Source organism: Ranitomeya imitator, chromosome 5, assembly GCF_032444005.1.
Source record: "Ranitomeya imitator isolate aRanImi1 chromosome 5, aRanImi1.pri, whole genome shotgun sequence".
In the NCBI taxonomy this organism is placed as follows: Eukaryota; Metazoa; Chordata; class Amphibia; order Anura; family Dendrobatidae; genus Ranitomeya; species Ranitomeya imitator.
The window spans coordinates 35,996,713-36,024,306 of NC_091286.1; the positions used below are offsets into that span (position 1 = coordinate 35,996,713).

At 47.8% G+C, this 27,594-nt stretch overlaps 1 protein-coding gene and 1 long non-coding RNA gene across 5 annotated transcripts in view; one reads left to right on the forward strand and one right to left on the reverse strand.

The window, feature by feature from the left end:
• LOC138681222 (uncharacterized protein DDB_G0280579-like) overlaps positions 1–5,887 on the reverse strand; it is a 29,334-nt gene extending 23,447 nt beyond the window's left edge. For all 4 annotated transcript variants that reach the window (XM_069768547.1, XM_069768546.1, XM_069768545.1 and 1 more), the window contains exons 1-3: positions 5,797–5,887; positions 2,935–2,994; positions 1,143–1,292 (exon numbers count right to left, since the gene is read on the reverse strand). In XM_069768547.1, the coding sequence (XP_069624648.1) occupies positions 1,143–1,292; positions 2,935–2,992 (208 nt within the window). In that variant the 5' untranslated portion in view covers positions 2,993–2,994; positions 5,797–5,887. The remainder of the gene's footprint in view (positions 1–1,142; positions 1,293–2,934; positions 2,995–5,796) is intronic.
• Positions 5,888–5,982: 95 nt separating this feature from the next.
• Positions 5,983–25,825, forward strand: LOC138681224 (uncharacterized). The gene is made up of 2 exons (XR_011321901.1): positions 5,983–6,226; positions 25,443–25,825. It is a non-coding gene; the product is annotated as an uncharacterized lncRNA (long non-coding RNA).
• Positions 25,826–27,594: the final 1,769 nt, after the last annotated feature.

Genomic DNA, 27,594 nt, shown 5'->3' on the forward strand with positions numbered 1-27,594 from the left:
TCTGAGCAATGTCTCAAACGACCCATATTTCTCAGGCTTTCCAGGGGAAATGCATGTACATCATGTCCTGCCTTAACCCTTAAATAAGGGACACCTGATTCTTCACAGAATGATTGACCTCACTAATTGATCTCCACACTGGTATTAGTTTAATCTCACCGCCTTTGAATTAATTATTCTAATACACAGACTCAAAGACATGAAGATCATGAGTCTGTTGTTTTTTAGAATCTACTGCACCACAACTGGTAAATTGTTTGACATGTGATAATATAATTTAGACCAAAAACAGTGATTAATCTGGTCAGTCATATTGGACTGCTAGCGTTTTGAACATTACTGTATATAATAATGAAAAGCAAACTCTTTCCAGTCCGATCATTTTGACTTTTGTTTTCCAGAAGGTCGCACCTTTTACTGTCTGCCCTTAGAAAGCTGCCTGCAGAATTTTTAAGAAAATGATACTTTGAAAAGTTGGTGGGTTCTCTGCACCTCCCGGCTCCTCAATACTGACAGGTCTCTCTATATACTTGTATAAGATGAGACCTGCCAGTCTGGGGGGGGGGGGGAAGCAGGGAAAAGCCTCAAACTGGTCTTTTGAGACCCATCATCTGCAGCCGGCTTCTCAAAGTAAGCTTTCTGTGAAAAGCTTCAGAATAAAACATAAAAGGCTGCGATAACAGAGCCAATCTGTGATTGAGGCAGCCAGAATCAGCGGAGTGGTTCCCATTAATAAACTGGTAATGTAACATAATGAGGATGGGGACAGCTATAGGAGAGACACAGGGGAACTAGTGGTTTTTAGGTAGACATTGGGGTAGGCTTCAGTGAACAGTAACGATAATGAGTCCGCCACAAGGTTTGTACATGGATGTATAGTCTCACAGGATGAGGAGGAGCATCCCAGAGAGGAGGTGCAGCACGAGAGAAGTCTTAGACAAGGGAATGGGTTTACACAGGTGATAGGAGTCTGTACTTCTCAGATTAGGTGCAGAGGGAGAAATTTGAGAACATTGGGAAACAGGTAACATGTTACTCAGGGCCTTAGTAGTTGGGAAACCACTACTAGAGAAGCAGTAATGGCGGAACGGACGGTGACAAACATTTGCTTTGTGTCTATGAATAAAGTCTAATAGACCTACCTTGACTGCTGGAGCTGCTTCTGCTACTGGAAGATGATGAGGAGCGTGAGGAAGAAGATGATGAGGAAGATGAACCAGACGATGAAGATGAGGAAGAAGACACAGAAGGAGATCTGCTCCGGCTGCGCTTCCTTTTATTTTTTTCTCTCCCTGAGAAACATAGAAAGAAGAATCTAAGCAAACAATACCAAAAGGGTGTCTTCAGACATCTGTACAAATCGGTCCGAGAAAGGACCACAATGCACACAGTGGAAGGCGCTGTCTCCAGACCCGAACGTGACAGCTTCATATATTTATATTAAATGGTCACGCTCGGGTCGGGAGGCAACGCTGGCCAGTGACGGCATTGTGATCCCATCTTGGACAGATTTGTATGGATGTCTGAAGACACTCTAAGAGTCACATCCCCTCATATCGCAAACACTTATGAGCCCCTATAATCAAATCTCCGAGCGCATAGCCCCAATTAAAGGGATATGTGATCTGACATAAGGCATGGAAAGACCCACCAGCATCGAAGATTAGATATAGGCCGCTGGTTGATGGGGGTCTTCCAGCATCGAGCATGGAGAGGCGCCCAGCACAATAACTGAGGAAACCATTCAGAGATGGGCGCCTCTCCATGCTCGATGCTGGAAGACCCCCATCAACCAGCAGCCTATATCTAATCTTCAATGCCTATAAATTTAACAAAGCAGATTGGTTAGCGGAGTCACTAGACTTTATCTTTGTTGAACCTCCTTGCTGGGAATTCTTCTAAATTCCAAGATCACTGCAGATCTGGAGCACAGAAGTGACTGTTCACATTAATATTTCAACTGCCATGAAATGGTGGAAAAAAAACCCGAAACACAAAATTGGGGATTTTGTTTTAATGGTTATTCCTGTAGTAAAAATGACCTGGTTTGATTGCTTCAATACCAAACTTGTGTAGTTATTTTTTACATATAAATTTAAGTGGTATAAATTTAAGTGGTGACAATAAAAAAAAAAAAAAAAAGGCAAAAAAAAACCCCAAAAACTGATTTTGACGCTACTTTCTGACATTTTTTTTTATTTTCTGTTAATGGAGCTGCGTGAGAGCTTGTTTTCTGAGTGACAAAATGTAGTTTTTATTGGCATCATACATGTAGATTTTTTTGTTGTTGCTTTTTTACAGATGTACGGCAAATAAAAAACCAACAATTCTGCTGCTTCTAATATTTTTTTGGGGGGGTCATTTACTGTACAGGTTAAACATACTTTGATCGACCAGGCTTTTGCGGACGCAGTTATACCAAATAGGCTTTAATTTTTTAATTTCTTTATTTTTACACGGAAAAAATTGGAGGTGAGGTGATTCAAATGTTTTTTTTGTTTTTTTTTTAAGTCCCCAGAGGAACTTGAATGTTTGATCATTTGATTGCTCGATCCATAAGGAGCAACACAGTAGTATTGCACTATACAAGAGAAAATGATGCAGCCCTATCACAGACTGGTCTTTATTGGAAGGCCAAGAAAACAGTAAAAGGCGCCATCCGATGACAACCGGCTGCTATGGCATCCCACTGACACTCAGAAATCACATGCTGGAGGCTAGATGGGATTTGGTGGGCACGTGCGCCAAGCTGCTTATATGCTGCCGTCAGTGACCGATAGTGGTACCTAAATACGATCAGAGCTAGCTGCCGTGAATGAAGTGGGCACCTTCATCTAAATACATCTAATAGCACCCGACAAGCATTGTACACATATGGCGGACACTGGGAAGAAGTAAAAGCAAAGTTTGGATGAGTAATAAACTATAGATTACCTCTATCCTCGCAGGACGATGAAGACCGGATACTGGACTCGTTGCGTTTGCTTGACATGCCTACAACAGAAAAAAATAAAGAACTAACTGACTGCTCCACTATCGCAGGATTTATACCCTGTTGTGATGAACTCACACCTCGCCTGACATCACTATTATGTCAGACGATCACGTAATGCTTTCTCCTCACTTTCACCACCGTGACATTCCGCATCGCCTGGGGACGCAAAAGGTCAGCTTGGTACAGTTTTACACAAGCGCACCCTGTCCACACAGGCCCAGGAAGGCACGGGGAGTGAGAGCATGTGGCCCCCACAGTCACTGACATGGCACCAAACTCACTCACAACCCTGACAGGCTGAGAGGCCCCTTCACTAGCACCAGTGAAACAGAGCGCTGCCAGCTTGGTAGGTCTGCCACAAGTTCCTCGTTAGGTATAACTCCTTTCCACTAATGGGATTATATGGGGCCAGAAATCAGCCCCGGTAGCATGGGAAGTTTAACCGAGAAAACGACGTGTGGATTAGTAGATCCAGATAAAAGAGCAGCCCAAAGTTAAATTACATATTTAATCGCCTTAAGGGCACACTAGACAATAATTAAAGGGAACCTGTCACCAGAAAAAACGCTATTAACCTGCAGGTTAATAGCTTTACTAATCTCCCCTGAGCCAGGAAGGTTCCCGAATGCTGCGTGGAGAAAATTAACTTTATTCCTCACGGCAGCGTTCCAATTTGAGTCACGGGGGAGTCGCAGGCAATGGTCAGTCACAGCTCTGAGCATACAGAGAGGCTGTAACTGCGTCCCTGACCCTGACTGACAGGTGGTCCCATTGTAGAGCCAGTATCAGTCAGGGCTAGGGATACGGTTTCAGCCGCCGATGTGTATACTCAGAGCAGTGACTGAACCCGTGTCGGTGCTGCCCCTGTGATTGAAAACGCAAACGCTACCGGGGAGGATAAAGTTAATTTTCTCCAGGCAGCGTTTGGTTAAGTGTGGGGGCGCCAGGCAGGTTAGTAATGCTACAATCCTGCACAATAACCTTATATCAGCAGAATAATAGCGTTTTTTCTGGTGACAGGTTCAGTTTAATAATTCATTTATAGCAACAAAATTCTAAGGGAATGAACAAAAAAGAATTCTAAATCACATCAATATCTGGTGATTGCCCTTTGCCTTCATCCGTTCCTCTCAGTACACATAGATTTTGAAGGAACTCGGCAGGGAGCTTGTTACAAACATCTTGGAGAACAAACCCCAGATCTTCTTGTGCAAACCCTTCAGTCTTTCCATGTAGTGGATAGACGGGATCATGTGAGATCCGGGCTCCTTGCTAATCACTTCCAGAGCTCATTTTCCTTCCATTATGTCACAAGTAGTGAGGAGCGAGTATACTCGTTGCTCAGGTTTTGCAGAGCACGCTCGGGTGATCTCCGGGTATTTGTTAGTGCTCAGAGATTTAGTTTTCATCGCAGCAGCTGAATGATTTACAGCTACTACCCAGCCTGAGTACATGTGGGGATTCCCTAGCATTGGAAAACTGCAAAGACAGTAGGAACAAAATCGGCCACGCAAGTCTATGGTCTATGAAGAAAAATCAGACATCACTCTGATGACATCTGAATGAGGTCTGATTTTCACAGAAAGGAGAATGTGGAGAAACTTTATATCTCCCCGTACAAGAAAAATTGTTGACACTGACCAAAAAACTAGTCCGTTTTTCTCATATGTGAAAAATACTGAAGTGTGAATGAGGCTATGCTGCTGCGTTAAGTGCCTTAAACGACCAGTCCTAGAGGAAAGTCCCTGGCACCTTCCCCCTGCCCCATGACTGACGGGTCTCTCCTATACACACAAGCCTCATTCAGCCGCTCGTGTGACACAATCAGTGTATTCACAGCTCCATATATTAACACGAGGCTGACACGCTCGGATCGGGAGACCGGCGGTCAGTCTGTACATCACAGTCCGTATACAGACGTCTGAATGTGGCTACAGTCTATGGGAGTCGGACATTGTCTCCGAAATGTTGCAGTGTTTCATACATGGCTGCAATATCGGCGCTATACTGATTCCTCCACAGGCGGCATTCATCTGTTTTCAGATTCCCTTTAGTAAAATGTATTATTATTTTAAAAAGTAATGTGTCTTATATATATATATCAGCTTTTGTTGTTCACTTTTTTTAATATTGATTTTTATTGATTTTTTTAAATCCCACATGGACGGGTTTATTTATTTTTCACCTATACTGCCATCCCTTTCCATCCCGCAGTGTCGGACCTGTACGCTCCGGTCAGGGCACATTACTGGTATAGGGGATTTTTCTGCCCACGTAGTGACACTAGCCCTGGTGATCGGTAGCGCTGGCGACTGCGGCTACAAGGGGAACGCACGCTCCTTGTCATGAGTAAGTAAAGGACCGGGATCAGAGCTTTCTCCGAGCCGGGCGGTTGCGAAACGGTGTTTTATCGCTCTCCGCGGATAATGTGAGCAGAGATGGACGACAGAGGTGCACTCCCTCCCAAACAGGCATGAAAAAAATAAAAACCGGTTCTAGGACACATCTACATACAACTTATCAATATGGCGGCAGGAAATGCGTCGGTAACGCGCCACAACACCGGCACAGACGTCATATACTGCGCCCCACAACAAGGGCCGGGATAATACATTCCTATGGGGACAGACACCAGATTTACACCCATTTTGTGGCCATGCAGTGTTATTATGTTCGTATTGTCAATAAAGTTTGGCAAAGTTGATGTCTCATTGTGGTTAACAAGGCTTGCTGGGACTTGTAGTCCCCCTAATATGATAATAAACCAGTATTACCATCCTCTATAATAATCCCCTACTGACCTGTCTATCAGACCCAGGAAGGATTTCCAAACATCACCGCTCAGACCAGATCCCCGCCTCCGCCATGCTGCGGGAAATTTTTTTTACGTCATTTCCCGTCGTGCTGTACGGACAGGAAGTATTTCGCTGTCGCCGCCATTTTTACTTCTGGCAGCGTTTTAACACTCTTCACATGATGGCTAAATGTATTCAGTGTTTATGGTCATTGTTGCATAGATAGTGCTAGATCAATAGAACGAAGGGATATTAATCACTTTTTTAATGCATTTTTATCATCTTGCCCCTATCAAATATGGCGAATTCAGCACTTCCGGTTTCTTGCTGACTTCCGGGTTGTGAAGGACACTAGTTATGTCTGCGTAGTGTGCGGCTGTCAGGACGAGGAGGCTGAGTGCGATATTACTGTAGGGAATACCCATGTCCTAGGCTGGTAAGTCACACAGCATTGTCCTCTGCAGTATGTTCTGCCCCTGTATACTGTATGGCGGGAGGGATTATTGTCACATGACTGCCTTAAAGGGGTGCTCCATATGGGCCCCCGCATAATGTATGGCGGGAGGGATTATTGTCACATGACTGCCTTAAAGGGGTGCACCATATGGGCCCCCATATAATGTATGGCGGGAGGGATTGTCACATGACTGCCTTAAAGGGGCGCTCCATATGGATCCCCGTATAATGTATGGCGGGAGGGATTATTGTCACATGACTGCCTTAAAGGGGCGCTCCATATGGCCCCCCGTATAATGTATGGCGGGAGGGATTATTGTCACATGACTGCCTTAAAGGGGTGCTCCATATGGGCCCCCGCATAATGTATGGCGGGAGGGATTATTGTCACATGACTGCCTTAAAGGGGTGCACCATATGGGCCCCCATATAATGTATGGCGGGAGGGATTGTCACATGACTGCCTTAAAGGGGCGCTCCATATGGGTCCCCGTATAATGTATGGCGGGAGGGATTATTGTCACATGACTGCCTTAAAGGGGTGCTCCATATGGGTCCCCGTATAATGTATGGCGGAAGGGATTGTTGTCACATGACTGCCTTAAAGGGGCGCTCCATATGGGTCCCCGTATAATGTATGGCGGGAGGGATTATTGTCACATGACTGCCTTAAAGGGGCGCTCCACATGGGAGATCCTGTAATAAGATACGATCAAAAGGTCTGTATTATGATGTTCTGCAGCAGCTGGGGCACAGTACTGTATAATCTACACTGCAGTAAGGTATAAATTAGGGGAGTATGCAATGTCTATTGCTTTTTATCTCCTTTTTTGTATTGCTGGTTAAACTGTAATTATGTCTCTTTTAATATTCCCAATGGTAAAAATGGGGATTACAAAGACCCCTGCGAGTAGGGAGCGGAGGTGTGAGTGCGGGACCACCGCTCCAGTCACCTCTATACCCTAATGGGCCAGCCCTCCACAGGTGGAGTGTCCAGGACGTCACATGGTGTTTCTTCCACCTGAAGAAATAGAGAAGCAGGGGAGAAAGCCGCTCCCTTAAAGGGGTTTTCTTCTTTAGACCATCCGTATATGCAAGATCCCATTTTGTAACCCTGTTGGGATCCTCAGCGCAACTTTATAATATACATTCCTTAAAGGGAACCTGTCGGCGGGATTGTGAACAGTAACCTACACACAGAGTCAGGTCGGCGCCGTTGTACTGATTACAGTGATACCTCGGTTGATGAAATCCGTCTTGTGGTTGTTGTTTAATTGTTATTATCCTTATGGCAGGTCACTGACCTGCCCCTTATTTTACATACTGCGCTTGCGCACTTTATATTGTGGTGTTTTAACCCCTTCATGACCCAGCCTATTTTGACCTTAAAGACCTTGCCGTTTTTTGCAATTCTGACCAGTGTCCCTTCATGAGGTAATAACTCAGGAACGCTTCAATGGATCCTAGCGGTTCTGAGATTGTTTTTTCGTGACATATTGGGCTTCATGTTAGTGGTAAATTTAGGTCAATAAATTCTGTGTTTATTTGTGATAAAAGCGGAAATTTGGCGAAAATTTTGAAAATTTCGCAATTTTCACATTTTGAATTTTTATTCTGTTAAACCAGAGAGATATGTGACACAAAATAGTTAATAAATAACATTTCCCACACGTCTACTTTACATCAGCACAATTTTGGAAACAAAATTTTTCTCCTTCGCCTCATTGGGGGACACAGGACCATGGGTTATGCTGCTGTCACTAGGAGGCTGACACTAAGCTGAGACAAAAAAAGATTAGCTCCTCCCCTGCAGTATACACCCTCGTACTGGCTTCCAGACACCCAGTTTAAGCTTAGTGTCCGTAGGAGGCACACTGATTTTTAATTTCACAAATTTTTTCTTTTTTATCTTTTCCGGACGAAGGGGGCGACGGGTCCTTTCAGGGTCCGATCTCCCCCGAACCAACAACAGGCGAGCACGGGAGTTCTCCTCTCCGTATCCTCTCCTGCGACGTGGGAGCCACTGCCTGAGCTGACATTTTTTGGGCGACGGTTTCTCCCCTAAATGGGCCCCGATCTCCCCTTTTTTTATACAGACGAGCACTGGTGTTTTCCTCCAGTACCCTCCTCTGCAGCCAGGCCCTTTTTTATTGCCGGACATATGCCCTGTCCACCAGGTTCTACCCTCGGCTGTACAGTGGCCCTATTCCCCGTGGCGTCCGTGCAGACCATACTGCATCACCAATGTTTCTGTGTGACTCAGGTGGTGGACGGTTCCTCTCCACCCCTCTCTCTCAGGGGCTGGTGGATTGAGGCTTCCCAACCCCTGCACCGTCCCAGCTATTCTCCCAAGCGCTAGATTCCTCTCACCTCCACAGGGGTAAGTGTTCCGTGGGGGATGGGGGGGTCTCAGCGGTCCGGAGGGCTCCTCCTCAACCTGGCACATTGGCGGGCTGCAGCGCAGTATGGTGGGCCGAGTCGTCGGCCCTTTGCGGCCGCGCGCCGGGCCGGGGCCGCAAATTTAGTCCCTGGCTTCGGCCTGGCCGCTGGTCGCTGCCGATAGGCTCCGCCCACTGCTGCGCGTCATCGGCGGCGCCGCCCCCGGTCCCTGGCGCTTCTCGCAGCCGCCGAGATCTCCCCCCTGATCTCGGCGGCCATCTTGGTCCTCACAGACACGCCGCAGCTCAGCTCTGCCGCATCTCGGAAGCACAGCGCCCACGTGCAGCTAGTTCCCTGTCTCTGATTTCCCAGCCGGCTTCCCAGGACAGCGGGACACAGGACCGGGGTAAGGAGACATCGTCAGCTTCTCCTCTGCAGCGCCGCCCTCTGCTTCCCAGGCCAATTTATAGCCCCTGTGGCTTTTTGTGCATTAGAGTCATGTCGCAGACTAGATCTAAAAAATCCTCTAAGGTGCATACAACCTTTTTTTCTGCGTGTACCACCTGTCAGGCCCCTCTTCCTAGGCCTCAAAGTTCCCCCCTCTGTTCTGCCTGCGATGCCCCATGTGCCCAGGAGCCCTCCACCGCCACCGACTCTGGCGTACCTAGTCCCCCCCCCCCGTGGGTCGCTTCTCTCTCTCAATCCGTGGATTTTTTAGCCAACGCCATCAAATCCATTCAAAATCCTCCTGGGGAACGAGGTAACCCGTTACAGGCGTTAAGAGATCCCTCCATAGCAGGGGAATCGTCGGTCAGCAGGGGCCGCTCTCTCCATAAAGAGGCTCGGTCTTCCAGAAAACGGATCCGCACTACCTCTCCTGAACGCTCTCCCCGCCGCTCAGAATCTGACAGCTCCCCCTCTCGCTCTCCCTCTTTGGGGGCTCACAGCGCTCCCGACTCTGAACATGAGTCTGAGGTATCATTGGACCCGGAGGCTCCGGATTTCAGAGCTACGGTCGACTCCCTCATTGTAGCAGTCAATCACGCTCTTAAGGTGGAGGATGACGCTAATTCCGCTCCGGAACACGCGGTCTCGTTTACCAGATCCAAACGTTCCCACAAATCCTTTGCCTCACATCCAGCCTTTCTGGATATAGTCAGGCGTCACAGGGAGCATCCAGATAAGCGGTTCACGGGTAAAAAGGATCTGCTATCAAAGTATCCCTTCTCAGCGGATCTCGTGAAAGACTGGACGGATCCTCCTTTAGTAGATCCGCCGGTCTCACGCCTAGCTTCCAAAACGCTTCTTTCAGTCCCGGAAGGCGCGTCAATTAAGAGCCCCACCGAACGCCAGATAGACTCGCTAGCTCGTTCGGTGTATGAAGCCTCTGGCTCTTCCCTGTCCCCCTCCTTCGCAGCGGCTTGGGTGTCCAAGGCTATGGTTTCCTGGGCGGATGCTCTAGCGAAATCCATTAACGAACAGGACCTCCCGTCCGAGATGGCGGACCTGGCTAAGCAGTTAGCCATGGCTAGTGATTATGTGATGTTCGCATCCCTCGACGCAGCGAACTGCGCAGCATCCGCGGCTTCCAACGCCATCGCTATTAGAAGGGCTCTTTGGCTCAGAGATTGGCGCGCAGATTCCTCCTCTAAGAAATCTCTGATCTCCCTCCCTTTTCAAAGCGGGCGGCTTTTCGGCGAAAAGCTTGACCAGCTTATTTCCGACGCCACAGGGGGAAAGAGCAAGTTCCTTCCCCAACAGAGGCCCAAGGCAGCCTTCCAGCGCCAGCCTTTCTTTCGCTTTCGGCCCTTTCGTACCAGCTCAGCCTGGTCCAATCCTACCGGTCTTCCCAGATCGGACCGATCCGCTCGCACCGACAGAGATGCTCGTCCCTCCTTCAGGCCTATTCCTTCCTGGCGCGGGAAACCTAGACAACCCAGATCCCGAGGGTCCAGACCTCCCAGATTCTCGTCTCAATGACTCGGGAACGGCGCCGGTCGATACCATCAGAGTAGGCGGCCGTCTGCTCCTTTTTCAGCAAGCCTGGCTCTCCGTCGTGCACGACGAATGGGTCAGGGATCTGGTATCGTCAGGTTACAAGATAGAGTTCTCCTCTCCTCCTCCAACTCGGTTCTTCCCCTCTCGTCTTCCCAGCTCGGCAGCTCAGTCTCGCGCCCTTCTTTGCGCCATTCACAGCCTCCGCCAGAGCGGGGTCATTGTCCCGGTCCCGGAACACGAGAGGTTCAAAGGTTTCTACTCAAACCTCTTCGTCGTGCCAAAGAAGGACGGAAAAGTGCGGCCCATTTTGGATCTGAAGCTCCTGAACAAGTGCGTAAGAGTCCGGCACTTCAGGATGGAATCGCTCAGATCGGTCATCTCTTCGATGGAGAGAGGGGAATTTCTAGCCTCGATAGACATCAAGGATGCCTATCTTCACATTCCGATTTTCCCGTCTCATCAGAGGTTCCTCCGCTTTGCCATTCGGGAGGACCACTTCCAGTTCACGGCTTTACCCTTCGGTCTCGCCACGGCGCCCAGGGTATTTACCAAGGTCATGGCGGCTGTCATGGCCATTCTTCATTCTCGAGGAGTCGTCGTGTTTCCTTACTTAGACGATCTCCTCATAAAGGGCCCGTCTTTTCAAGCCTGCGAGTCAAGCGTCCAAATTACCCTGGATTCTCTTTCGCGCCTAGGTTGGTTGATCAACTGGGACAAATCCGCTCCCGTTCCGGCCCGTCGGATCTCCTTTCTGGGAATGATCCTGGACACTTCGAGGGGACTGGTCTTGCTTCCTCGGTCCAAGGCCCAAGCGCTTCAGAAGGGAGCCCGAACGCTCTGTCATCCCCGCCCGCGAACCATTCGGTTCGCCATGAAGATCCTGGGAAAGATGGTTGCCACAATCGAAGCAGTTGCTTTTGCTCAACTCCATCTCCGTCCCTTGCAACAGGCTTTGCTGGACAACTGGGACAGGAGTATCTCATCTCTCGACCGCCCTTGCCCCCTGTCCCCGCGGGTCAGACAATCTCTCGTATGGTGGACCCTGGGCCCATCTCTTCTCCAGGGGAAGTCCTTCCTCCCGATCCGCTGGTTAGTGGTAACTACCGACGCCAGTCTTCTTGGCTGGGGGGCGGTGTTCCTCCACCACTCTGCCCAGGGCCGATGGACAGTTCGGGAATCCAAACTTCCCATCAACATCCTGGAGATCCGCGCTATCAGACTTGCTCTGAGTCGCTTTCACACCCTGCTCGCGGGTCACCCAGTACGAGTCCAATCGGACAACGTCACGGCGGTGGCCTACATCAACCACCAGGGGGGTACCCGCAGCAGGGCAGCGATGCAGGAAGTCTCCCTCATCCTTCGTTGGGCCGAAACCAACCACTCCATCATCTCTGCGGTGCACATTCCGGGAGTCGAGAACTGGGCGGCGGACTTCCTGAGCCGCCAGGGCCTTGCCTCGGGGGAGTGGGAACTCCACCCAGAGGTTTTTCTCCAGATCTGTCTTCGCTGGGGGACCCCGGACGTGGATCTGATGGCGTCCAGATTGAACGCCAAAGTCCACAACTTCATTGCTCGATCTCGGGATCCCCAGGCCATAGGAGTGGACGCGCTGATCTCTCCGTGGCATCAATTTCAGCTCCCATACGTGTTTCCTCCCCTTCCCTTGCTGCCGAGGGTGATCCGAAAGATCAAGACGGAGGGAGTTCCAGTCATCCTGGTCGCCCCAGACTGGCCTCGTCGCGCTTGGTACGCGGAGCTCGTTCAGCTCGTAGCCGACGTTCCCTTGCGGTTGCCAGACCGCCCAGACCTGCTTCGCCAAGGACCGATCTACCATCAGAGCTCAGGGGCCCTACGTTTAACGGCGTGGCTGTTGAAACCTGGATTCTAACTCGCGCCGGTTTCTCTCAGCAGGTCATCCCCACCATGTTAAGTGCTCGAAAGGCGTCTTCCGCCTCCATCTACCACCGCGTCTGGAAAACCTTCTTCTCATGGTGCAGGCTCCGGGGTCACCCTCCTCTCGTTTTCTCTATCCCTTGCATCTTGAATTTCCTTCAGTCGGGTCTGGACTCCGGTTTGGCTCTGAGTTCCCTCAAAGGTCAGATCTCAGCGTTATCCGTGCTTTTCCAGCGTAGGATCGCCACCAACCTTCAGGTCAAGACTTTCATTCAGGGAGTCTCCCATGTTGTTCCTCCCTACAGGATGCCTTTAGAGACCTGGGATCTCAATTTGGTCCTGGGGGTTCTCCAGGAACCGCCGTTCGAACCCCTTCAAGACGTTCCGCTCTCTGTCCTCTCTTGGAAGGTTGCCTTCCTAGTAGCGGTGACGTCCATCAGAAGGGTTTCAGAGCTCGCCGCTTTATCCTGCCGGGCTCCTTTCCTTGCTTTTCATCAGGACAAGGTAGTCCTACGTCCTTCTCCGGCGTTTCTTCCGAAGGTGGTCTCATCTTTCCACCTTAATGAGGACATCATTCTTCCCTCCTTTTGCCCGCAGCCCAAACATAGGGTCGAGAAGGCTCTCCATACTCTTGACGTGGTAAGGGCCCTCAGGAGGTACATTTCCAGAACGGCTCACTTCAGAAAATCGGACGCCCTTTTCGTGCTCCCGGAGGGTCACAGAAAGGGTTTGGCTGCGTCTAAATCCACGATAGCCAGATGGATCCGATCTGCTATCCAGGAATCCTATCGGGTCAGGGGCAGTCCTATCCCGGCGGGGATTAGAGCTCACTCCACTCGGTCGATGGGTGCTTCCTGGGCCATCCGGCACCAGGCTACAGCGGAGCAGGTTTGCAAGGCCGCAACGTGGTCCAGCCTGCATACTTTCACAAAGCATTACAATGTTCACATTCACTCCTCTGCGGACGCGGCCCTTGGCAGGCGTATCCTGCAGGCGGCCGTTGCGCATTTGTAGTCAGATGGTACACGGAGTTATTTGGTTGTATTGTTTCCCTCCCAGGGACTGCTTTGGGACGTCCCATGGTCCTGTGTCCCCCAATGAGGCGAAGGAGAAATAGGGATTTTTGTGTGTACTCACCGTAAAATCCTTTTCTCCGAGCCACTCATTGGGGGACACAGCACCCACCCTGGTAGCCTTTCGGCTCGTGACCTTGTTTTTTTTTATCTTGACTGTTTGTTTGACATGTTATATCCTAATGTTACTTGTTATATTGTTAATATCCTACTGCTTTTGCACTAAACTGGGTGTCTGGAAGCCAGTACGAGGGTGTATACTGCAGGGGAGGAGCTAACCTTTTTTTGTCTCAGCTTAGTGTCAGCCTCCTAGTGACAGCAGCATAACCCATGGTCCTGTGTCCCCCAATGAGTGGCTCGGAGAAAAGGATTTTACGGTGAGTACACACAAAAATCCCTATTTTTTTGCTAGGAAGTTATAAGGGTTAAAATTTGACCAGCGATTTCTCATTTTTACAACGAAATTTACAAAACCATTTTTTTTAGGGACCACCTCACATTTGAAGTCAGTTTGAGGGGTCTATATGGCTGAAAATACCCAAAAGTGACACCATTCTAAAAACTGCACCCCTCAAGGTGCACAAAACCACATTCAAGAAGTTTATTAACCCTTCAGGTGCTTCACAGCAGCAGAAGCAACATGGAAGGAAAAAATGAACATTTAACTTTTTAGTCACAAAAATGATTTTTCAGCAACAATTTTTTTTATTTTCCCAATGGTAAAAGGAGAAACTGAACCACGTACGTTGTTGTCCAATTTGTCCTGAGTATGCTGATACCTCATATGTGGGGGTAAACCACTGTTTGGGCGCACGGCAGGGCTTGGAAGGGAAGGAGCGCCATTTGACTTTTTGAATGAAAAATTGGCTGCACTCTTTAGCGGACACCATGTCACATTTGGAGAGCCCCCGTGTGCCTAAAAATTGGAGCTCCCCCACAAGTGACCCCATTTTGGAAACTAGACGCCCCAAGGAACTTATCTAGATGCATAGTGAGCCCTTTAAACCCCCAGGTGCTTCACAAATTGATCCGTAAAAATGAAAAAGTACTTTTTTTTCACAAAAAAATTCTTTTAGCCTCAATTTTTTCATTTTCACATGGGCAATAGGATAAAATGGATCCTAAAATTTGTTGAGCAATTTCTCCCGAGTACGCCGATACCTCATATGTGGGGGTAAACCACTGTTTGGGCACACGGCAGGGCTCGGAAGGGAAGGCGCGCCTTTTAACTTTTTGAATGGAAAATTAGCTCCAATTCTTAGCGGACACCATGTCGCATTTGGAGAGCCCCTGTGTGCCTATGCAATGGAGCTCCCCCACAAGTGACCCCATTTTGGAAACTAGACCCCCCAAGGAACTTATCTAGATGCATACTGAGCACTTTAAACCCCCAGGTGCTTCACAGAAGTTTATAATGCAGAGCCATGAAAATAAAAAATAATTTTTCTTTTCTCAAAAATGATTTTTTAGCCTGGAATTTCCTATTTTGCCAATGGTAATAGGAGAAATTGGACCACAAATGTTGTTGTCCAGTTTGTCCTGAGTATGCAGATACCCCATATGTGGGGGTAAACCACTGTTTGGGCGCACGGCAGGGCTCAGAAGGGAAGGCACGCCATTTGGCTTTTTAAATGGAAAATTATCTCCAATCATTAGCGGACACCATGTCGCGTTTGGAGAGCCCCTGTGTGCCTAAACATTGGAGATCCCCCACAAATTACCCCATTTTGGAAACTAGACCCCCAAAGGAACTAATCTAGATGTGTAGTGAGCACTTTGAACCCTCAAGTGCTTCACAGAAGTTTATAACGCAGAGCCATGAAAATAAAAAAAAAAAATTATTTTCTCAAAAATGAATTTTAGCCCGCAATTTTTTATTTTCCCAAGGGTAACAGGAGAAATTTGACCCCAAAAGTTGTTGTCCAGTTTCTCCTGAGTACGCTGATACCCCATATGTGGGGGTAAACCACTGTTTAGGCACATGCTGGGGCTCGGAAGTGAAGTAGTGACGTTTTGAAATGCAGACTTTGATGGAATGCTCTGTGGGCGTCACGTTGCGTTTGCAGAGCCCCTGATGTGGCTAAACAGTAGAAACCCCCCACAAGTGACCCCATTTTGGAAACTAGACCCCGAAAGGAACTTATCTAGATGTGAGGTGAGCACTTTCAACCCCCAAGTGCTTTACAGAAGTTTATAACGCAGAGCCGTGAAAATAAAAAATCATTTTTCTTTCCTCAAAAATGATGTTTTAGCAAGCAATTTTTTATTTTCTCAAGGGTAACAGGAGAAATTGGACCCCAGTAATTGTTGCGCAGTTTGTCCTGAGTATGCTGGTACCCCATATGTGGGGGTAAACCACTGTTTGGGCACACGTCGGGGTTCGGAAGTGAGGGAGCACCATTTGAATTTTTGAATACAAGATTGGCTGGAATCAATGGTGGCGCCATGTTGCGTTTGGAGACCCCCTGAAGTGCCTAAACAGTGGAAACCCCTCAATTCTACCTCCAACACTAACCCCCCACACCCCTAAACCTTATCCCAACTGTAGCCGTAACCCTAATCACAACCCTAACCCCAACACACCCCTAACCACAACCCTAACCCCAACACACCCCTAACCCTAACCACAACCCTAATTCCAACCCAACTCTAAGGCTATGTGCCAACGTTGCGGATTCGTATGAGATTTTTCAGCATCATTTTTGAAAAATCCGCGGGTAAAAGGCACTGCGTTTTACCTGTGGATTTACCGTGGATTTCCAGTGTTTTTTGTGCGGATTTCACCTGTGGATTCCTATTGAGGAACAGGTGTAAAACGCTGCGGAATCCGCACAAAGAATTGGCATGCTGCGGAAAATACAACGCAGCGTTCCCGCGCGGTATTTTCTGCACCATGGGCACAGCGGATTTGGTTTTCCATATGTTTACATGGTACTGTAAACCTGATGGAACACTGCTGCGAATCCGCAGCGGCCAATCCGCACCGTGTGCACATAGCCTAATTCTAAAGGTATGTGCACACGCTGCGGAAAACGCTGCGGATCCGCAGCAGTTTCCCATGAGTTTACAGTTCAATGTGAACCTATGGGAACCAAAAATCGCTGTACACATGCTGCGGAAAAACTGCACGGAAACGCAGCGGTTTACATTCCGCAGCATGTCACTTCTTTCTGCGGATTCCGCAGCGGTTTTACAACTGCTCCAATAGAAAATCGCAGTTGTAAAACCGCAGTGAAATGCGCAGAAAAACCGCGGTAAATCCACGATAAATCGGCAGCGGTTTAGCACTGTGGATTTTTCAAATCCGCTGCGGAAAAATCCGCATAGGACCAGAATACGTGTGCACATACCGAAACCCTAACCCTACCCCTAACCCTACCCCTAACCCTAACCCTAGTTCTTACCCCAACCTTAGTGAGAAAAAAAAAAATTCTTTATTTTTTTTATTGTCCCTATCTATGGGGGTGACAAAGGGGGGGGGGTCATTTACTTTTTTTTTTATTTTGATCACTGAGATATAATCTATCTCAGTGATCAAAATTCACTCTGGAACGAATCTGCCGGCCGGCAGATTCGGCGGGCGCACTGCACATGCGCCCGCCATTTTGGAAGATGGCGGCGCCCAGGAAAGAAGACGGACGGACCTCGGGCGGCCAGGTAAGTATAAGGGGGGGGCGTCGGAGCACGGGGGGGTGGATCGGATCATGGGGGGGGGTGGATCGGAACACGGGAGGGAGGATTGGAGCACGGGGAAGGATTGGAGCACGGGGTGAGGGATCGCTGTGCGGGGGGGGTGGATCGGAGCACGGGGGGGTCGCTGTGTGCGGGGGGGGGGATCGGAGTGCGGGGGGGTTTGATTGGAGCGCGGGGGGTGTGATTGGTGCACGGGGAAGCGGACAGGAGGACGGGGGAGCGGAGCACAGGACGGAGGGGAGCGGACCACAGATCGGGGGGCTGGGGGGGCGATCGGAGGGGTGGGGTGGGTGCACATAAGTGTTTCCAGCCATGGCCGATGATATTGCAGCATCGGCCATGGCTGGATTGTAATATTTCACCAGTTTTTTAGGTGAAATATTACAAATCGCTCTGATTGGCAGTTTCACTTTCAACAGCCAATCAGAGCGATCGTAGCCACGAGGGGGTGAAGCCACCCCCCCTGGGCTAAACTACCACTCCCCCTGTCCCTGCAGATCCGGTGAAATGGGAGTTAACCCTTTCACCCGATCTGCAGGGACGCGATCTTTCCATGACGCATATGCTGCGTCATGGGTCGGAATGGCACCGACTTTCATGACGCAGCGTATGCGTCAAAGGTCGGGAAGGGGTTAAAATATAAATAAATACATTTTAACTCCACCCAAATGGCAGCAACGCATACGAAGTAAAATCTATCCGCAAGCGATGCTCTAAATTTGCGCAAGCCCTTCCCAGTGGTGGGCGGCGTTTGAGAGCATTGCTTGCCAATAGATGCTGCTGCGCATGTGCCACCACCACTTTGCAGGAGTAAAATTTTTATTTTTTCTGCTCCAATAAAATGGCGGCGCATGCGCAGTAGCATCTATCTATGCTCTAAAGCGCCACCCACCACTGGGAAGGGCTTGGGCTTGTGCAGATGTAGAGCATCACTTGCAGATAGATGCTACTGCGCATGCTCCGCCGCCATTTTGTTGGAGCCGCAATATTGTGCAAGCGCAGTATTTAGGATAGGAGGCAGGTCACTAAAGGTTCAGTGACCTATTTAAGCCCATAAAGATGACGCTGAGGCCAGAGCACAAAAAAAGTTACCCCACCCATAGGCTGCCCCAGAGCACGAGCATATCATTAACTCAAAACCGCATGCAAAGATTACACAAGAACCACAAGACTGATTTCATCACCAAGTACCATCATTTTAATCAGTATAACAACCTCAATATGACAATGCCTGTAGTTTACTTAGCAAAATCCTGCTGAAAGGTTTCTATTAACCCCTTCCCGACCTTTGACGCATACGCTGCGTCATGAAAGTCGGTGCCATTCCGACCCATGACGCAGCATATGCGTCATGGAAAGATCGCGTCCCTGCAGATCGGGTGAAAGGGTTAACTCCCATTTCACCCGATCTGCAGGGACAGGGGGAGTGGTAGTTTAGCCCAGGGGGGGTGGCTTCACCCCCTCGTGGCTACGATCGCTCTGAGTGGCTGTTGAAAGTGAAACTGCCAATCAGAGCGATTTGTAATATTTCACCTAAAAAAATGGTGAAATATTACAATCCAGCCATGGCCGATGCTGCAATATTATCGGCCATTGCTGGACACACTAATGTGCCCCCACTCCACCCCTCCGATCGCCCCCCCAGCTCCCCGATCTGTGCTCCGCTCCCCTCGGTCCTGTGCTCCGCTCCCACGTCCTCCTGCCCGCTCCCCCCGTGCTCCAATCAAACCCCCCCCCGCACTCCGATCCCACCCCCCGCACAGCGATCCCACCCCCGCACAGCGATTCCCCCCCCCCCCCCCCCCGTGCTCCCATCCACCCGCCCGCACAGCGATCCCCCACTCCGTGCTCCAATCCATCCCCCCCCCGTGTTCCGATCCACCCCCCCCGTGCCCTGATCTCCCCCCCCTTATACTTACCTGGCCTCCCGGGGACCGTCCGTCTTCTTTCCTGGGCGCCGCCATCTTCCAAAATGGCGGGCGCATGTGCAGTGCGCCCGCCGAATCTGCCAGCCGGCAGATTCGTTCCAGAGTGAATTTTGATCACTGAGATAGGTTATATCTCAGTGATCAAAATAAAAAAAAAAGTAAATGACCCCCCCCCCTTTGTCACCCCCATAGGTAGGGACAATAAAAAAAATAATTATTTTTTTTTTCCACTAAGGTTGGGGTAAGAACTAGGGTTAGGGGTAGGGTTAGGGCTAGGGCTAGGGTTTCGTTATGTGCACACGTATTCTGGTCCTCTGCGGATTTTTCCGCTGCGGATTTGATAAATCCGCAGTGCTAAACCGCTGCAGATTTATGGCGGATTTACCGCGTTTTTTCTGCGCATTTCAATGCGGTTTTACAACAGCGATTTTCTATTGGAGCAGTTGTAAAACCGCTGCGGAATCCGCAGAAAGAAGTAACATGCTGCGGAATGTAAACCGCTGTGTTTCCGTGCAGTTTTTCTGCAGCATGTGTACAGCGATTTTTGTTTCCCATAGGTTTGCATTGAATTGTAAACTTATGGGAAACTGCTGCGGATCCGCAGCGTTTTCCGCAGCGTGTGCACATACCTTTAGAATTAGGCTATGTGCACACGGTGCGGATTGGCCGCTGCGGATTCGCAGCAGAGTTCCATCAGGTTTACAGTACCATGTGAACATATGGAAAGCCAAATCCGCTGTGCCCATGGTGCGGAAAATACCGCGCGGGAACGCTGCGTTGTATTTTCCGCAGCATGTCAATTCTTTGTGCGGATTCCGCAGCGTTTTACACCTGTTCCTCAATAGGAATCCGCAGGTGAAATCCGGACAAAAAACACTGGAAATCCGCGGTAAAACGCAGTGCCTTTTACCCGTGGATTTTTCAAAAATGGTGCTGAAAAATCTCATACGAATCCGCAACGTGGGCACATAGCCTTAGGGCTAGGGTTGGGTTGGAATTAGGGTTGTGGTTAGGGGTGTGTTGTGGTTAGGGGTGTGTTGGGGTTAGGGTTGTGATTAGGGTTATGGCTACAGTTGGGATTAGAGTTAGGGGTGTGTTGGGGTTAGTGTTGGAGTTAGAATTGAGGGGTTTCCACTGTTTAGGCACATCAGGGGGTCTCCAAACGCAACATGGCGCCACCATTGATTCCAGCCAATCTTGTATTCAAAAAGTCAAATGGTGCTCCCTCACTTCCGAGCCCCGACGTGTGCCCAAACAGTGGTTTACCCCCACATATGGGGTACCAGCATACTCAGGACAAACTGCGCAACAATTACTGGGGTCCAATTTCTCCTGTTACCCTTGAGAAAATAAAAAATTGCTTGCTAAAACATCATTTTTGAGGAAAGAAAAATTATTTTTTACTTTCACGGCTCTGCGTTGTAAACGTCTGTGAAACACTTGGGGGTTCAAAGTGCTCACCACATATCTAGATAAGTTCCTTGGGGGGTCTAGTTTCCAAAATGGGGTCACTTGTGTGGGGTTTCTACTGTTTAGGCACACCAGGGGCTCTGCAAACCCAACGTGACGCCCGCAGACCATTCCATCAAAGTCTGCATTTCAAAAGTCACTACTTCCCTTCTGAGCCCCGACGTGTGCCCAAACAGTGGTTTACCCCCACACATGGGGTATCACCGTACTCAGGAGAAACTGGACAACAACTTTTGGGGTCCAATTTCTCCTGTAACCCTTGGTAAAATAAAAAATTCTGGGCTAAAAAATTATTTTTGAGGAAAGAAAACGTATTTATTATTTTCACGGCTCTGTGTTATAAACTTCTGTAAAGCACTTGGGGGTTCAAAGTGCTCACCTCACATCTAGATAAGTTCCTTTCGGGGTCTAGTTTCCAAAATGGGGTCACTTGTAGGGGGTTTCTACTGTTTAGCCACATCAGGGGCTCTGCAAACGCAACGTGACGCCCGCAGAGCATTCCATCAAAGTCTGCATTTCAAAACGTCACTACTTCACTTCCGAGCCCCGGCATGTGCCCAAACAGTGGTTTACCCCCACATATAGGGTATCAGCGTACTCAGGAGAAACTGGACAACAACTTTTGGGGTCAAATTTCTCCTGTTACCCTTGGGAAAATAAAAAATTGCGGGCTAAAAAATCATTTTTGAGAAAAGAATTTTTTATTTTTATTTTCATGGCTCTGCGTTATAAACTTCTGTGAAGCACTTGAGGGTTCAAAGTGCTCACCACACATCTAGATTAGTTCCTTTGGGGGTCTAGTTTCCAAAATGGGGTCATTTGTGGGGGATCTCTAATGTTTAGGCACACAGGGGCTCTCCAAACGCGACATGGTGTCCGCTAATGATTGGAGCTAATTTTCCATTTAAAAAGCCAAATGGCGTGCCTTCCCTTCTGAGCCCTGCCGTGCGCCCAAACAGTGGTTTACCCCCACATATGGGGTATCTGCGTACTCAGGACAAACTGGACAACAACATTTGTGGTCCAATTTCTCCTATTATCCTTGGAAAAATAGGAAATTCCAGGCTAAAAAATCATTTTTGAGAAAAGAAAAATTATTTTTTATTTTCATGGCCCTGCATTATAAACTTCTGTGAAGCACCTGGGGGTTTAAAGTGCTCAGTATGCATCTAGATAAGTTCCTTGGGGGGTCTAGTTTCCAAAATGGGGTCACTTGTGGGGGAGCTCCATTGCATAGGCACACAGGGTCTCTCCAAATGCGACATGGTGTCCGCTAACGATGGAGATAATTTTTCATTCAAAAAGTCAAATGGCGCTCCTTCCCTTCCGAGCCTTACCATGTGCCCAAACAGTGGTTTACCCCCACATGTGAGGTATCGGTGTGCTCAGGAGAAATTGCCAAACAAATTTTAGGATCCATTTTATCCTGTTGTACATGTGAAAATGAAAAAATTGAGGCTAAAAGAATTTTTTTTGTGAAAAAATAGTACTTTTTCATTTTTACGGATCAATTTGTGAAGCAGCTGGGGGTTTAAAGGGCTCACTATGCATCTAGATAAGTTCCTTGGGGCGTCTAGTTTCCAAAATGGGGTCACTTGTGGGGGAGCTCCAATTTTTAGGCACACGGGGGCTCTCCAAACTTGACATGGTGTCCGCTAAAGAGTGCAGCCAATTTTTCATTCAAAAAGTCAAATGGCGCTCCTTCCCTTCCAAGCCCTGCCGTGCGCCCAAACAGTGGTTTACCCCCACATATGAGGTATCAGCGTACTCGGGACAAATTGGACAACAACTTTCATGGTTCAGTTTCTCCTTTTACCATTGGGAAAATACAAAAATTGTTGCTGAAAAATCATTTTTGTAACTAAAAAGTTAAATGTTAATTTTTTCCTTCCATGTTGCTTCTGCTGCTGTGAAGCACCTGAAGGGTTAATAAACTTCTGGAATGTGGTTTTGTGCACCTTGAGGAGTGCAGTTTTTAGAATGGTGTCACTTTTGGGTATTTTCAGCCATATAGACCCCTCAAACTGAGTTCAAATGTGAGGTGGTCCCTAAAAAAAAATGGTTTTGTAAATTTCGTTGTAAAAATGAGAAATCGCTGGTCAAATTTTAACCCTTATAACTTCCTAGCAAAAAAAAATTTTGTTTCCAAAATTGTGCTGATGTAAAGTAGACGTGTGGGAAATGTTATTTATTAACTATTTTGTGTCACATACCTCTCTGGTTTAACAGAATAAAAATTCAAAATGTGAAAATTGCGAAATTTTCAAAATTTTCGCCAAATTTCCGTTTTTATCACAAATAAACACATAATTTATTGACCTAAATTTACCACTAACATGAAGCCCAATATGTCACGAAAAAACAATCTCAGAACCGCTAGGATCCATTGAAGCGTTCCTGAGTTATTACCTCATAAAGGGACACTGGTCAGAATTGCAAAACACGGCAAGGTCTTTAAGGTCAAAATAGGCTGGGTCATGAAGGGGTTAAGGAAGATCCATCACCAGGTCAAAAGTGACCAATTTTTGCTGTTATTTTATGCCTTCCGCTGCTCTAAGTTTTCATCTTTGGTTTTTAGCCACCATTTGGTTTTAGAGGGATGAGCCTTATTTAGTAGTAGTTTTTACACGCTTTACCAAGGGGGCTTTGCTCACAGGTTTCTCTGGGGGTGGGTTGAGGGTCATGTTTTTTAGGTACCTCTGTGTAATTACAATGTGAGTCCACACCCCTTTTGAAAAAAAAAGGCACAAAATAAAAAAGCCCTGATCTCTGGAATCGCTTGGTGAATTAAATTTTTTTTTAATGAAAAATGGCATACTCGGGTGAATTATGGTAGGACTCCGCCTGTTGTATTTCCTGATTCAGTTCTCTCGTCTCGTACCTGATAAAATGCAAGTGAATCCTATATGGAATCTGCATCATGTATGGGATATGCCATTGGCATCTACTATACATGTTTACAGCTGGGAGTTGTAGTGTCACAGGTTGGAGACCCTGCTATAGACAGTAGACATGTTGTATCTCGCTACTTCTAATTCTTTTGCAGCTTTTTTTTTTAATATACATTATTTTTTTTATCCTCATAGTTGAGAGCTCTGCTTGCTGCCCGTGAGAGCATGGAAAGTTTACATTCAGAGGCTGTTGTGCAGCTCTTTAACCCCTTCCTGACTTGTAAAGTTGCGTGTTTACTAGGGCATTGGGTGCTGCTCCCACTCCATGCATAAAGAGAAAAAGTCAGAATTGCCATTTTTTGGGTGCTGGACTACCACAAAAAATGTATATACCCCAAAATAGTATCAACAAAAATGTCAGCTCGCCTTGCGACATAAAAAGGCCCTAACATGGCTCCGGTGACATAAAAATATAGAAAACACGGGTTACAGCAAACGGTGACAGCTCAAAAAACGTTTCAAAAGGTTCTTAAAGGGAACCTGTCACCCCGAAAATCGCGGGTGAGGTAAGCCCACCGTCATCAGGGGCTTATCTACAGCATTCTGTAATGCTGTAGATAAGCCCCCGATGTTACCTGAAAGAGGAGAAAAAGACGTTATATTATACTCACCCGGGGACGGTCCCACTGCTGGTCTGGTCAGATGGGCGTCTCCGGTCCGCTGCGGCGCCTCCCATCTTCTTTCCATGACGTCCTCTTCTGATCTTCAGCCACGGCTCCGGCGCAGGCGTACTTTGCTCTGCCCTGTTGAGGGCAGAGGATAGTACTGCAGTGCGCAGGCGCCAGGCCTCTGACCTTTCCGGCGCCTGCGCACTGCAGTACTATCCTCTGCCCTCAACAGGGCAGAGCAAAGTACGCCTGCGCCGGAGCCGTGGCTGAAGATCAGAAGAGGACGTCATGGAAAGAAGATAGGAGGCGCCGCAGCGGACCGGAGACGCCCATCCGACCTGACCAGCAGTGGGACCGTCCCCTGGGTGAGTATAATCTAACGTCTTTTTCTCCTCTTTCAGGTAACATCGGGGGGCTTATGTACAGCATTACAGAATGCTGTAGATAAGCCCCTGATGCCGGTGGGATTACCTCACCCGCGATTTTCGGGGTGACAGGTTCCCTTTAACCACTTAAAATATATAGGTGTATGCCTATACCAGTTTGGTGTCACCATGATCGCACTTCCATGGAGTCTCAGGTAACCAAGTCGTTTTACCACACAAGGGACGTTAAAAAAAAAAAAAAAAAAAGAAACCCCCCAAAAATATGGCAAAACTGCATTTTATTTCACCTTACTTGGAATTTGTATTCTTCTCCGTTTGTTTTTTTAAACAGATAACTTGGGAAAATGAGTGGTGTCATTAAAAAGTACACCTTGTTCCTCAAAAAAAAATTAGCCTTTGTAGGGTTATATCAATGAAAAATAACAAAGTTATGGCTCTTGGAAGAAGGCTGGGGGGGGGGGGCAAGGGTAAAAAATCAAAATTTGTCCAGTCATAAGGAGGTTAAAGGGTTTTGGGGAAAATGTGTTGGTGGTCTTACACTCTGGACTGCCAGTGTCCAGCAGTAAGAGGGGATTTTGGTCCCCCAGTAAGAGCCTTCTTTGCTGCAGCCCTTTTCAGTTAAAAGAGAGTATCGCTGTCACTTCATCTGACCGGTGGTGGTCCCGATGGTCGTACTCACAGTATCCTAAAAATCCGCCACCACTGCATATTCCCAGGAAACTGCTTTAAGTGCATCAGAGCCCTCTCCTCTGGTTAGCCCTTTTATGAACACCGCATAACGCTTTCTTTTTTTTTTTTTCTTCTTCTTTTTTTTCAGACCCTAAACAAAAATGTTCCTGACCAACCTTCTCCTGAGGAAGGGCATCCCTGGCCGCCAGTGGATAGGGAAATACAGGAGACCCCGGGTGGTCACGTGGGGCATGAAACAAGCCATGATTAAGAGGCTGGAGGTAGAAACGGAGACGGAGTACTGGATAAGTCGTCCCTATATGACCAAGGAGCAGGAGTACCGTCACGATGCCGAACGGAGATACAGAGAGATTGGGGAAGAGTACGCACTGAAGAGGGCAAACTTCCCCGAACACAAATACTTGCAAGACCACCTAAATCATCTAAATGTCACCAAGAAATGGACTATGTCATGATCTCTCCAACATACCATTCTGCTAAATTCTATTAAACACACTGTTAGGAAACACATTTATTTGCAGTGCATTTTACTGAGCACCACTGAAAGCTAGTCATGCTTTATAAACCTTTATGCAGCACAGAGTAATAAAGTATGGCCGTTTTTTTTTTTAATCTATGTCCAAGAAGTGCTGTGCAATTTGAACTTAGAAGCAGGATGCCGCTCTTCACCAGCACTGATGCTTCTTAATTCTCGGGATCAGTGAGGGAACTTGGAGGCGAAACCCCATTGCTTATAAAGTGTTGGCATAACCTAGTTATTTGCTAGAGATGGCGGCATCCCTTTAAGGATATGTTTGGCTAATACGCCGGCAAACTTGAAAGCAAGGTGGTACATGGAATCTGATCATATCGGTTGTAATATTGCTGAAATAAAATCCTAGCCAAGAGGAGAGCTTGTGAAGATGTCTGCTGGATGAACCTGTCATGTGCTATCCAATGCCAGGAGGGCATACGAGCCTTTATTTTCATGTGAAGTTGTTTGGACCAGTCTGGTAGCTATGTGGGTTTGTGCAGGACAACCCCCCCATCTCTTTTGAGCACTGCAAAAATAAATTCTGTCGGTGCTCTTTACCACTTTTGTTTGGCACAATACAGATAGTCCGCGACTTACGACGTTGATCCGTTCTTACGCGGCGTCTTAAACCGAATTTCGACATAAGTCGGACCATACGTTCATACAGTACTGTACCATAATAAAAGTACAGTACTGCAAACACTTAGCCTATCCAAACACTAGCTACTAACCTAGCTTACGTTTGGGAGCCATAATGAAGGGTGTTATGGCGTGCAGGAGACTCGTTTTCCTCTGTAACCGTGTACAGTGTACAGTACTGGACTGTATTCTTCCGCCGCTGCATGTAGTTGCACGTAGTTCGACTTAACGACGCAAAACCGCGTAAGTCGGAATGAGGCGTCGTATAAAGCGTCGTAACTCGCGACCATCGTAAACCGAGGACTAACTATATACAATTTTAATGAAAAGCAAAAACATTAAATAAATCTACACCTGTATCCGTTTGCAGAGTAGATGCCTGACAATGTGAAAACACCAACTAGAACATTACACTTACGGGCACCATTTTTATTTTTTCCATTTAAATATAAAGTCGTATTTATGGCTAAAAGTCGACAAGTTGCCTGGTTAGTTGCAGCAGCTGACTAGTGACATTGGTAACGGGTGATAACATGAAGAAAAGTTCCTGTATCTCTATTAGTGGGTCAAAAAACTGGACAAAAACTGTAACAAGCTGGGAGCTGAAGAGATGATAAAAACAAAGAAAGGTTCTTTTATGCCCACTAAGTGAAAAAGCCATACAATGAGTGAGATGACAGTAACTGGTTGTGTTTGGTAGATAGGTCAAAATGTGAAAAAAAAAGGAGGTCTTTTATTTCCCCCCCAACCGCCATCACAAAGTTATAAATCTGGACAAGGAGTGAAAACTAACTCGCTGGGATCAGTAGAGCGATAACCTGAAGAAAGGTTCCTGTATCTTCACAACTAGTAAGATTTCTCTCACGTATCACCCCTACTCTGGAACCCTCTACCCCAACATATCAGACTCTCGCCTACCATCGAAACCTTCAAAAAGAACCTGAAGATGCACCTCTTCCGGCAAGCCTATAACCTGCAGTAACCACCGATCGACCAAACCGCTGCACGACCAGCTCTACCCTCACCTATTGTATCCTCACCCATCCCTTGTAGATTGTGAGCCCTCGCGGGCAGGGTCCTCTCTCCTCCTGTACCAGTTATGACTTGTATTGTTTAAGATTATTGT